At 35.0% G+C, this 11,987-nt stretch overlaps 2 protein-coding genes and 1 pseudogene across 6 annotated transcripts; all 3 read left to right on the top strand.

Annotated features, from left to right (window-relative positions):
- On the top strand, positions 1–1,315 carry LOC111480027 (dormancy-associated protein homolog 4-like). The gene is made up of 3 exons (XM_023124985.1): positions 1–337; positions 412–532; positions 1,131–1,315. The coding sequence occupies exons 1-3, from the start codon at positions 100–102 to the stop codon at positions 1,156–1,158; spliced, it is 387 nt and encodes a 128-aa protein (XP_022980753.1). The 5' UTR covers positions 1–99; the 3' UTR covers positions 1,159–1,315.
- Positions 1,316–3,016: 1,701 nt separating this feature from the next.
- On the top strand, positions 3,017–3,858 carry LOC111480032 (annotated as a pseudogene).
- Positions 3,859–3,962: 104 nt separating this feature from the next.
- Positions 3,963–11,706, top strand: LOC111479940 (peroxisomal (S)-2-hydroxy-acid oxidase GLO4-like). 5 transcript variants are annotated; one of them, XM_023124860.1, is made up of 13 exons: positions 4,064–4,246; positions 9,279–9,427; positions 9,506–9,630; positions 9,712–9,758; positions 9,836–9,913; positions 10,028–10,152; positions 10,278–10,335; positions 10,499–10,561; positions 10,640–10,709; positions 10,840–10,940; positions 11,180–11,284; positions 11,414–11,606; positions 11,641–11,706. In XM_023124860.1, exons 1-12 carry the CDS (start codon positions 4,136–4,138, stop codon positions 11,591–11,593), a joined length of 1,212 nt encoding a protein of 403 aa, XP_022980628.1. In that variant the 5' UTR covers positions 4,064–4,135; the 3' UTR covers positions 11,594–11,606; positions 11,641–11,706. The 5 variants fall into 5 exon arrangements, with proteins under 5 accessions (XP_022980626.1, XP_022980628.1, XP_022980627.1 ...); XM_023124858.1 differs by lacking the exons at positions 9,279–9,427; positions 9,506–9,630; positions 9,712–9,758; ... (7 more) ...; positions 11,414–11,606; positions 11,641–11,706 and adding exons at positions 3,963–3,998; positions 5,112–5,260; positions 5,336–5,460; ... (6 more) ...; positions 7,066–7,170; positions 7,779–8,040 and having other exon boundaries at positions 4,108–4,246; XM_023124859.1 differs by lacking the exons at positions 9,279–9,427; positions 9,506–9,630; positions 9,712–9,758; ... (7 more) ...; positions 11,414–11,606; positions 11,641–11,706 and adding exons at positions 5,112–5,260; positions 5,336–5,460; positions 5,539–5,585; ... (6 more) ...; positions 7,066–7,170; positions 7,779–8,039 and having other exon boundaries at positions 4,121–4,246.
- The last annotated feature ends 281 nt before the right edge of the window (positions 11,707–11,987 follow it).

The raw sequence follows: 11,987 nt of genomic DNA, 5'->3' as shown, positions 1-11,987 counted from the left end.
TCAAATCAATCATTTATTGTCAATGACTTTTAATCCTTGATGTTCATTATTTAGCACAACCCACCACCACCACCTTCTTCTACTCCTAATTAATTCACTATGAGTTTCCTCCAAAAATTATGGGACGACACCCTGGCCGGTCCGGCGCCGGATTCCGGCCTCAGCCGTCTCCGTAAGTACAATTCCTTCTCCGCCTCTAGATCTCCGCCCATGTTATCAAACGACGCCGTCTCTAATCTTCCTCCAAGAATCGAAATCCCCAGCCCCACGCTCTCTCAGGCCTCCTTCCCTGAATCCCCGGTCGCCCCATCAACTCCGCGGACTCCACCGTCAACTCGTAAGTAGTAAACTTTTGTGTTGGAATCAAGTCGTATCTCTTGACTTTGACTGGATCGTACGGTGTTGATGCAGCTCCGGAGACACCGCGAGGAGACCACGTGAAGAGACTCACCAGAAGAAGAACCATTGATTACCCTCCCCGCCGCCGCCCTCTCGAAGGACCTCAACAAACCAGCCCATCTGTTTATGATTGGTTAGTTTGTCTCCCTCCTTTAATAACCACGAATGAAACTAAAGTACGTGTTAAAACCTCTCTTTAACGAACTCATTTTAAAAATTTTGAGAGAAAAAATAAAAAATAAGAATCTCTCCACAATCGTATGATATTATCACTTAGAATATAAGCTCTAGTGACTTTGATTTGAGCTTCCCACCAATAAGCCTGGTACTAATAAAGATAATAATTCCCTAAATTAGCAGATACAACAAAATACGCCTCTCCTGAATCGAGGCTCAACTCCTTTTATTTTGGAGTTTTAGTCATTTTTTACTATGCCTTCGAGACTCACAATACTTTTGTTCGGCATTTGAGGATTCTATTGACGTGGGTAAGTTTAAGGGTTGACTCTAATACTATATTAGATAAACACGACTCTTAACAATGGGACGATATTATCCACTTTGAACATAAATTCTCATATCTTTGCTTTTACTTCTCATAATATTTCATACCAATGAAAATAGTATTCTTTGATTATAAATCAATTATCATTTCCTAAATTAGTCGATGACTATCTTTAAACTTGGACCATTATATAAATGGCTGACATAATTTGTGATAATTATTTCAGGATCGTAATAACTGCATTAGATCGTTAACGGATAGAGAGGAACAACGGAGGTGAGGAAGAGGAAGAACAAAATGAATGTTTCTAATTTCACTGTTTTTTTTTTTTCTTTTTGTACAAATCTCTTTCATAATATTAGATTTTGTATCTGTAAATTCTGTATAATTACTTGGTCTGTTTTTTGATAATTATTTAGTTTTTATTTTTAAAAAAATTAAAATTATAAACAGAAAAAACTAATTAACTATAAAACACCCATTAATCCTAAATTAACAGCTTAATTAAATATTAAGTAAACTATTAATTTCTCTTTAAAGGACACCAGAGTGTCTACTATCTCATTAATACCATAAATAACAAATTAAATAAATCGATGCAATAATTCAGATAAGTTAAAATAAAATTGAAATATATGATAATGACGGGAATATTTGTTGTCATGTACACAATTTAATAAGTTTTTTATTTATTTATAAATATTTAGGATCATAAATAAATAAATTATTAATGATAGACCATTTTATCAATCAATTATGGACTTCTAGTGTTATTATTTTTATGTCAATTATTGATAGACTATTTTAATGTCGATTATTGATTGACTAACTATCAAAGGATCGGGCGATTTTTTAATTATTACTTTTATTTTATTTTGTAATTTGTAATAAATGGCGTGATTATTAGTTTGTTTATTTGTTTTTTAGTTTAATGAGAATATGAAGATGAAAAAAAAAAATAATTGATTAAGTCACACCTTCTCGATTAAAAAATTAGAAGTTTAATTTCATGTTAGGCATATATGTTGCAATAATAACGTTTCTTATATGAAATTATATCAATTTTATAATATATATAATTTATAATTCATAAAATACTTAAAAGATCATTTTAAACATTATTTGGATAGATAGTTTAGTAGAGGGTCAAAGAGCACATTCTAAAGGTTAATGTAAATTGATGGAATTAAAAATTAGAATGAAAATTAATATATTATTAATATTTTTTAAATTAAATGTTCAACGTCTCTTACATTTTTGGAAAAATTTGATTTTTTTACAAAATTAGAGTAAAATTGATTTTTTTTACTCCAATTTTATTATAATAACCTCTTTATTTATTTATTTATTTATTTCGAAACTCGTGGCTTTGGCAAAGCTATTTAACGGTTAATTTATGTTTTTTTATTAAATAAATAAGCTTATTTATTTTTAAGACATTTTTTAAAATTAAAATTAGTAAACGAATTTACAAAATTTACAGAAATTAAAATAAAAACAAAATTACCACGTTTATCCACGTCGGATAAATCTAGGAGGCTATGACCGCAAATATATCCCAATTGCTTTTACAGTCCGTTAATTCCCCTAAACCAAACCGAAACCCCAATGAACTGAACAGGTACGATTGAAATTTGCTTTACTTTACTGGCTTTCCCTCTGATTTTTCTTTAGTGTTTCCGCTGATCATGATTCGGGATTGATTCTGTATCATACTTTTCTTTGGGGTAAATGACCCGTTGTTGCTATGAACTGTAATTGGAACTTTAAATGAGTTCGTGTTCTGTTTAATCATTGTTGGACTGAGAAAACAATCGGTTCATTTTTCGCAAAATGTTATCTCAGATGAAGAACACGCGTCTTCAGTATAATTGTAGTTTACGTTAAGAATCAGATAGATCTCACTCTAAAACCGAGCGAATTTGGCGAGATTTTAAGTATTTCGGGTTATTTAGTTTGATTTGTTAGAATAACGGGAAATGTTTTTCTTCAGTCGGTATATTTGTTGTTGAATCTACACTGGAAGTGGGAAGGGACTTGGAAATACGATCATTGAGATATTCGGAACAAATGTTGAAGGTTTTAAATCACCAATATGTACATATCTTAATTTTATCATTTTTTTTGTCTCTTTATTTTCTTTGACGTAATCTATGTATTTCAAGCTTTCGCTCCCAGCATATTCAAATTGTTTCTTGTTATGAGACAATTTGACTAACTTGCTGAATGGTGTTTCAAATTTTATCAAAGTTATGTAGATGTTAAATCAAAGATGGTGAAGCTGATAATGATTGCCCGTGTTCTGACGGTCTTCCTCATGCTGATGGACTAGATGATGGTCGTGATTTGAGAGATGCTGGGCAGCAAGCAAAGCGTTGTTTAAGAGATTATCAAGAGGGCAGAATGAGCCTTCGAGGATGTCTATTGAAACCGGCTCTTATGTCTTTCAGTATCCTCGCATCATGCAAGTTTGCATTCCATGCGCAATGAAATCACATAAGTTATATTCTTGTCATGCATATGCATTCATTAGGCCACCATTTAGGCAATACCAAGATCATAGTCTAAAGCAGATTTTGGACTTAACACCAAACCATAATGTATGGTTGGAACTGAAACATTCTTGAACTACTGCAGTTGGTTCCATTTCTTCCCATATTTATTGGCAGTATTCATACTATTGTCTTAGAGTGTCTGGATTTTATGTTTACTTGACAGCATTCAGAAATATAATTGAAGGGCGTGTTTGCTATTTGACAATTTGTGGCCATGCCTACCCAAAAAAACTTGCTTTCCAGTACCTTGAAGACCTGAAGAATGAATTTGAGCGTGTTAATAGGGTTCAAATTGAAACAGCTGCTAGACCCAGAATCTACTCATTTGCCTCCTTTTTATGAATTGGTTATGGAAGAATTAATCTTGCCACATCTCTGGAAAGCAACAGAATTGATTTGTGGTGCGATTGATAAAAGATAACGGGCCTTAATGTTTGGACTACACATCTGTATTGTTTGGCCCATACTTACACTGCTCTATTTGATAATGAGGAATAGCTGGCCTCCACTTTGGGATCATCAACAAAGTTGTCAACATTAGAATATTAGCCACATCACCCATTGGCATCGAACGTTACTATCGGTACTGATTATGAATTTAAGATAAACCAGAGTAGATAGGAGGTACCGACAAGTTTACAATTCATCGGTTTAAATTATTTGATAGATATTTTCTATGCTACACGCATTCATTAGCAAAATTTCTGTCGTCAACTACTTGAACTTCTCGACCCATTCTCCACTGAAGGCTGCACCTTCGAGCTTGGGTCAAAATTACAACATCAAGGTAAAATCTGATTCCAGTCTTTTAAATTGTTTGTGGCAGTCATCATATTTTTCTGTTTTCCATGAAAGTGACGAAGTGTTATTCCTTAGATTCCATCTGTAAGCTTTACTTTCTGCTGATCTACTGCTTTCTTATGTAAGTTTTCGTTAAGATTACTTGTATTCCATTTTATTATGAGTAAAAGGGTTCGTGGGACATCTTGCTTTTCGCTGGTTGTAATGTTTATTGCTTCAGTTTTACTTGTCAAGAAAGTCACCCTCTAAGCTAATTATAAATTAATACATTTGAATTTTGGCTAACCAGTATGTTGGTACTGTATGTTTCAGTGGGGAAACGGGGAAGCTTCGTATCTCCCCCTCCTCAATAAGTAGAATATGATCGTAGTAGAGAAAATAAAGTTGCATATCATGTAAGATATTCCTTCCATTTTTTTAAGTTTTTGTTCCAAAAGATGATTAAAGAACACAATTCAATGGTCGAACTTTTGGGCAAGACCTTCCTATATTCTTCAACTGTTTGAACAACATATTGATCCATCTTCAGTCCTTCCTAGAGGATTACAGACCAAATCTTAAAACAACCATTGTAGCTATGCCTTTTGTTCTGGTCTACTTTACTCTTGCTTGTTTACTGGGGGTTGTGGAGAACTCGCTCGTCTCATTTATTTGAATGCATCATCCTAAATTCATGGTACCATAAGTCTCTTATTATAGACTTTTAGAGAGTTGAGAAAATCCTCTTAATTCAATCCACTGTGCTTCAAGACCTTTCGTGGCTACTAGATCTTTGGGTGGCACCTGTTACTCTTTTCCTAACACATATAAGTATCGATCTCTTAAGGATGTTCTGGTCTCTTTTTTGTCAGGGTAAAATGTCTTCTGAACCAGTGAATGTGAATGACTTCAAAGAATTGGCTAGGTTGAAACTTCCAAAAATGTACTATGATTTCTACGCAGGAGGGGCTGAGGACGAACACACACTTAGAGAGAACATACAAGCTTTCTGTAGAATCATGTAATTTTGAAGCTAACTAACGATTTCTTTGAAAATGTCATGCTATATGTTAGTCATGGTTTCTATGGTTTTCAGGATTCGACCTCGAGTTCTCGTGGATGTGAGCCAAATTGATATGTCAACAACCATATTAGGCCATCGCATCTCCGCACCTATCCTGGTTGCCCCCACTGCTGGACATAAGTTGGCATTCCATGAAGGTAAACCTTTTGGTATATTTCTTAGTTGAGAATTGATTTTCATTCTACTTTTTCTTGATGATATCTGTGATCTTTCAGGAGAACTAGCCACGGCCAGGGCAGCTGCTGCTGCAAAAACTATAATGGTACTTATGTGACTACAAGCTATAAGTTATTTTACTTGCGCAATTTGAGAATTGAATTATGTTGCTTTCGTTTGTAGATTCTGTCTTACTCTTCGACCTGTTCAATAGAGGAAGTTGCCTCTAGCTGCAATGCTGTCCGTTTCTTTCAATTATATGTAAATGACGCTTCTTTTGCACATTTTGCTATCCCCTTTCCAATTCTTTCCTATAGCAGCAATCCAGTTGTTCGCAAGTCTTAATTTTAGTTTTTATTCTGTAATCATCAGATTTTCAAAAGGCGCGATATCTCGGCTCTGCTAGTACAAAGAGCTGAGAGATTTGGATACAAGGCAATTGTCCTGACTGCTGATACTCCTCGACTTGGTAGAAGGGAGGCTGACATAAAGAACAAGTAGCAATGTTTTGTTTCAGTTTCTTTCCATAGAAACTTCTTAGTACCTTTATCTTGCATTCCAATTGTAAGCTATGCCTTGGTTTTTGTCTCATCTGGAAAAACACTTGGTTATATTTGTAGGATGATTGCACCACCAATGAAGAATCTTGAAGGCCTCATGTCTATTGACGTTAACTCTGTGAGTATTATTTTGATAAAATCCGGTTTAGAATATTGGAATTACCACTTACTAATACAATGGAGGAATTTTTGAATCTTGCTTGATCAGTAATCTGGGATGTGCATACATCCAAGTTTCCTTTTACTTTCCCTCAAGCACACTTCCATGTATCTTAATTCATATCAAATTATAAAACCTCATTTCTATTTTCATAGGCTTACTTGCGACTCACGATCTTATGTAGGATCAAGGTTCAAAGTTAGAAACTTATGCCAACGAGACGTTGGATGCATCTCTGAGCTGGGAAGTATGTCCAATAAGCTGCTCAGATTCTTTTTATTTCTATTTTCTTTCCAGTTTAGGTATAATATTTTACCATCCACAGGATATAATGTGGTTAAGATCAACCACTAGTCTGCCAATTCTGATAAAGGGGATTCTCACTCATGAAGATGGTAAGGTTCACTTATGTCTTAACGATATTAGAATCAAGAAATGAGCCTTCTTTTATCTCCGTCTGGGTTTATGAGTTGTGTTAATGTCAATTGATCAGTCATTTAGTTCTCGAACATGTTTGATGAATGGCAGCAACTAAAGCTGTGGAAGGTGGTGTTGATGGAATTATTGTCTCCAACCATGGAGCCCGCCAACTAGACTTTGCGCCTGCCACTATTTCTGTCCTTGAAGAGGTAAGTTTCATTGTGTACTACTATATTAGCAACAGCTGTGCAAACAAGGAGATAAAATTACTTCAATTCCTGCATAAATTAATTTCACATGACTTGAACTAGATTAGAATGAGAGTCCAGCTTATCAAATATCAAGTTTAGTTGAAAAGTAATATCCTTCATCTATACCGTTGCTTTACTTATAACTGTAATAATCTTCCATCAGTTGGGTTTTTTAACACAGGAAATTTGATGCAGGTTGTTCATGCTGTCAAGGGCAAAATTCCTGTTCTCTTAGATGGAGGTGTGCGGCGGGGTACAGATGTGTTTAAGGCATTAGCCCTCGGGGCCCAGGCAGTCCTTGTAAGTTCTATACCACCAACGAAAACATTACATATTTTTAGTTAAATCCCTAAACTTAACGATTTGTATCTGATTAATCCATGAACTTTTATATGTGATAGGTTCTTAAACTTCTAGTTAAGTCTATTAGGCCCCCCGAATTTTCAACTATATGTATGACAAAGTTCTTGATGTATTCAACATTTTTGTAAAATTCACGAACGTACTATTAAACACGAACTTAAAAGTTTAAGGCTCATTCGAACATAAAATTCAATTTTATATTTATTAGATAAGTTAATCTTTATTAATTTGAAAGTTGGGACCTATTTGACATTTTTTTAAAGTTAAGAACATATTAGAGATAGAATTAAAAGTTGAGTGACCTATTAGATATTTTTAAGTTAGAGACTGTATTTTATCTATAGATTCATTCCAAGTTACAACAGGATTACACTTGTATTCACAAATAAAAGGTCTCCAATGTTAGATCTGTGCTAAATGATGTTGGATAAAATCCTGGGGTTCTTGGTTTCAACTTATAATTGAATTCTGTTTCTTGTTTCTTGTCTTTGATTATGGGCATGGCTCTCCCCTCTCATGCTAGAAATGGTTGTGATTTGATTCAGATAGGGAGACCAGTTTTATTTGGACTTGCAGCAAAGGGAGAAGGAGGAGTAAGAACAGTGCTGGAGATGCTGAAGAATGAGTTAGAGATTAGTATGGCACTTTCTGGGTGCCCGTGCATCAAGGACATTACTAGAAGTCATGTGAGGACACAGCATGATAAGCTGCCGTCAATGCTTTAATGTCATACTATATATTATTTAAGCATAGCTGAGTTAGTCTTACAAATAAGAGGAAGCTGGGAACTCTACAAAAAAAAAAAAAAAAAAAAAAAAAAAAAAAAAAAAAAAAAAAAAAAAAAAAAAAAAAAAAAAAAAAAAAAAAAAAAAAAAAAAAAAAAAAAAAAACAAACAAACAAACAAAAAAAAAAAAACAGAAAGAGGTCTCTTTACATCTGGCCTCTTCTCTTTCTTCCCCTCTTCTGTGAATTAGGTTTTCTGATTAATTCTTGGACGCATGCTTGCTAAGTCAAGGTTTCTCCCATGTTGTAAGCTTTCCATTGGTTATTTCTTCATTCAAACTTAGGCTAGGAAAACCAAGGTGATTTGGGTTTTGGGTTTGTTATTTTCTTTTTGTATCTTAAGAAATCAATTTTGACCATAAATTTCATGCATGTCTCGCCAACTTGTAATTAATATTTTATTATTTAATAACTATTTATTCAATTTTAATTGCAATTTAACCTCATTTATTTCTTGAAATCTGAAGTTATTAGTATAATATAGAATAGTATGTGGTTGAAGAAGCAAGGTAAGAGTTTATTTGGCACATACTTGCAATGGTCTGCTTAATGAGGCATAGCTGGCCTCTACATTCTGTAATAATTATGAATTTAATATCAATCACAGTAGATGTCTACAATGTCCATCGATTTGTTTATATTAGTCTCTTCTTCACTGAAAGGCTGCACCTTCGAGCTGGGTCAAAACTTACAACATCCAGGTACGAACTGATTTCAGCCTTTTCAACTGTTTGCGACAATGATCATGTTTTTCTGTTCTCACATACACAAGTGACCACAAGTATTATTCCTTACATTCCATCTCTAACCTTTACTTTCTGCTCATCTACTGCTTTGTAACCTCAGTTTCGTTACCATTACTTGTATTCCTCGTGGTTTGTCAAGAAAGTCACCCTCTAAACTAATTATAAATTATTATTTGTCATGTTCCACTTACGAATTTTGGCTATATTCATCCATCTTTAGTCCTTACTTGAGGATTACAGACCAATTCTGTAAACAACCATCCTAACTATGCCTTTTGTTCCGTACTTGTTTACTGGGTGTTGTGTTGTGGAGAACTCACTTTTTCTCATTTATTTGGATGCATCATCCTAACTTCTTGCTACCATAAGGTTCTTACTTTAAATTTTAAGAAAGTTGAGAAAATCCTCTTAATTCAATCCACTGTGCTTCCAGATCTTTGTATAAGTACCTGTTACTCTTTTCCTAACAAATTTTAGGATGTCACTTAAGGAAATTCTGGTCTCTTTTTTATCAGGGTAAAATGTCTTCTGAACCAGTGAACGTGAATGACTTCAAAGAATTGGCTAGGAATGCACTTCCAAAAATGTACTATGATTACTATGCTGGGGGAGCTGAGGACGAACACACGCTTAGAGAGAACATACAAGCTTTCCATAGAATCACGTAACTTTGAAGCTAAGCAATGATTTCTTTGAAGAACTCATGCTATATGTTATTCATGGCCGTCTGTATGGTTTATAGGATTCGGCCTCGAGTTCTGGTGGATGTGAGCCAAATTGATATGTCAATAACCATATTGGGTTATCCCATCTCTGCACCTATCCTCGTTGCTCCCACTGCTGCACATAAGTTGGCAATTCGTGAAGGTTAGTCCTTTCGGTATCTTGCTTACTTTAGAACTGATTTTTCATGCCACTTTTTTCTTGATGATATCTGTGATCTTTCAGGAGAACTAGCCACAGCCAGGGCAGCTGCTGCTGCAAAAACTATAATGGTACTAATGTGACTACAAGCGATGGATTATTTTACTTGTGCAATTTGGTATTTGAATTAAGTTGCTTTCGTTTGTAGATTCTGTCTTACTCTTCGACCTGTTCAATGGAGGAAGTTGCCTCTAGCTGCAATGCTGTCCGTTTCTTTCAATTACATGTAAATGACACTTCGTTTGCACACATTTTTACTATCCCTTTTTCAATCCTTTCCTATAGCAGTAATCCAGTTCTTCGCAAGTTTTAAATTAGTTTCTCATTCTGTAATCATCAGATTTCCAAAAGGCGGGATATCTCGGCGCTGCTAGTACAGAGAGCTGAGAGATTTGGATACAAGGCAATTGTCCTGACTGCTGATACTCCTCGACTTGGAAGAAGGGAGGCTGACATAAGGAACAAGTAGCAATGTTTCACATCTCAGTTTCTTTCCATAAAATCTTCTTAATTCCTTTATCTTGCATCCCAATTGTAAGCTATGCCTTAGTTTTTGTCTCATCTGGAGAACCACTTGGTTAAATTTGTAGGATGATTGGCTTTCCAGTGAAGAATCTTGAAGGCCTCATGTCTATTGACGTTAAATCTGTGAGTAATATTTTGATCAAATCCGGTTTAGAATATTGGAATTTTTTAATCTTACTTTATCAGTTATCTGGGATGATACTGCCATATTTGTTAACTCATATCAAATTATAGAACCTCATTTCTATTACTCCTAGGCTTATTTACAACTCACGATCGTATGTAGGACCATGGTTCAAAGCTAGAAGCTTATTACAACGAGATGTTGGATGCATCTATACGTTGGGAAGTATGTCCAATAAACTGCTCAGATTCTTTGTATGTCTATTTTATTTCCAGATCAGTTATAATCTTCTACCATCCACAGGATATAGGGTGGTTAAGATCAATCACTAATCTGCCAATTCTGATAAAGGGGATTCTCACTCATGAAGATGGTAAGGTTCAGTTATGTCTTAAACGATATTAGATTCAAGAAATGAGCCTTATTTTATCTCCTCCTGGTTTATGTGTTGTGTTAATGTCCATTGATCGGTCGAGTTCTTGAACATGTTTGATGACTGGCAGCAACTAAAGCAGTGGAAGGTGGTGTTGATGGCATTATTGTCTCCAATCATGGAGCTCGCCAACTAGACTTTGCTCCTGCCACTGTTTCTGTTCTCGAAGAGGTAAATACATTGTGTACTACTTCTTTATTAGCATAAGATGTGAAAACAGGGAGATAAAATTGCTTCAATTTCTGCATAAACTAATTTTACAAACTTGAACTAGATTAGAATTAGAGTCAAGCTAATCAAATATCAAGTGTAGTTGAAAAACAATCATCCAACGTTTACAATGGTTGCTTTACTAATAACTGCAATAATCTTTCATCAGTATAGTTTTTTTTAACAAGGAGTGCATGCAGGTTGTTCATGCTGTCAAGGGTAAAGTTCCTGTGCTCTTAGATGGAGGTGTGCGGCGAGGTACAGATGTTTTTAAGGCACTAGCTCTTGGTGCCCAGGCAGTCCTTGTAAGTTCTATACCCCCAACTAAAACACTATACTTTTGTGGCTAAATCTGTACTAAACGATGTTAGATAAAATCATGGGGTTCTTGGTTTCTTGGCTCTCATGTTAGAACTGGTTGTGATTTGATTCAGATAGGGAGACCAGTTTTATTTGGGCTGGCAGCAAAGGGAGAAGGAGGAGTAAGAACAGTGCTGGAGATGCTGAAGAATGAGTTAGAGATTAGTATGTCACTTTCTGGCTGCCCATGCATCAAGGACATTACTAGAAGCCATGTTAGGACACCGGACCATAAGCTGCCGTCGATGCTTTAGTGCCTCTGCATGCTATATATATATATATATATATATATATATATATATATATATATATATAATTTAAGCATAGCTGAGTTAGTTTTACAAATAAGAGGGAGCTGGGAACTCTACAAAAAGGAAAAAAAGTACAACAAGCTGTTTGTTTACCCTCTTATTTGCCCACGCACCCCCCTTTTCTTTCGAGCTTTCTTCTTCTTCTTCTTCTCCTCTCTAAATATCCTAAACTTTGTTATTTATTATTTTTTACTTGGGCTATTACATGGGTAAACGACTATGCGAGTTGTAAATTCACTCTTACGATAGTAGAACAACGATTGTGCGACACTTGTCCTAATCTGGTGAGCAAATTAGCTGTACGAAAGTCGAACTTTGCAGACAACCTTGATGTACG

This window comes from Cucurbita maxima, unplaced genomic scaffold (genome assembly GCF_002738345.1).
Source record: "Cucurbita maxima cultivar Rimu unplaced genomic scaffold, Cmax_1.0 Cma_Scf00005, whole genome shotgun sequence".
Classification (NCBI taxonomy): Eukaryota; Viridiplantae; Streptophyta; class Magnoliopsida; order Cucurbitales; family Cucurbitaceae; genus Cucurbita; species Cucurbita maxima.
Note: the sequence above shows the minus strand (reverse complement) of the source record. Positions and strands in the feature narration are given on the sequence as shown.

Bases quoted from the DNA above. Each gene is read 5' to 3' on its own strand.
- LOC111480027 (XM_023124985.1), top strand. From the start codon at position 100: ATGAGTTTCCTCCAAAAATTATGGGACGACACCCTGGCCGGTCCGGCG. The intron at 338-411 runs GTAAGTAGTAAA...GTGTTGATGCAG, and splicing joins GCGGACTCCACCGTCAACTC to CTCCGGAGACACCGCGAGGA. The intron at 533-1,130 runs GTTAGTTTGTCT...TAATTATTTCAG, and splicing joins AGCCCATCTGTTTATGATTG to GATCGTAATAACTGCATTAG.
- LOC111479940 (XM_023124858.1), top strand. From the start codon at position 4,136: ATGCTACACGCATTCATTAGCAAAATTTCTGTCGTCAACTACTTGAAC. The intron at 5,461-5,538 runs GTAAACCTTTTG...GTGATCTTTCAG, and splicing joins TAAGTTGGCATTCCATGAAG to GAGAACTAGCCACGGCCAGG. The intron at 6,158-6,383 runs GTGAGTATTATT...GATCTTATGTAG, and splicing joins TGTCTATTGACGTTAACTCT to GATCAAGGTTCAAAGTTAGA.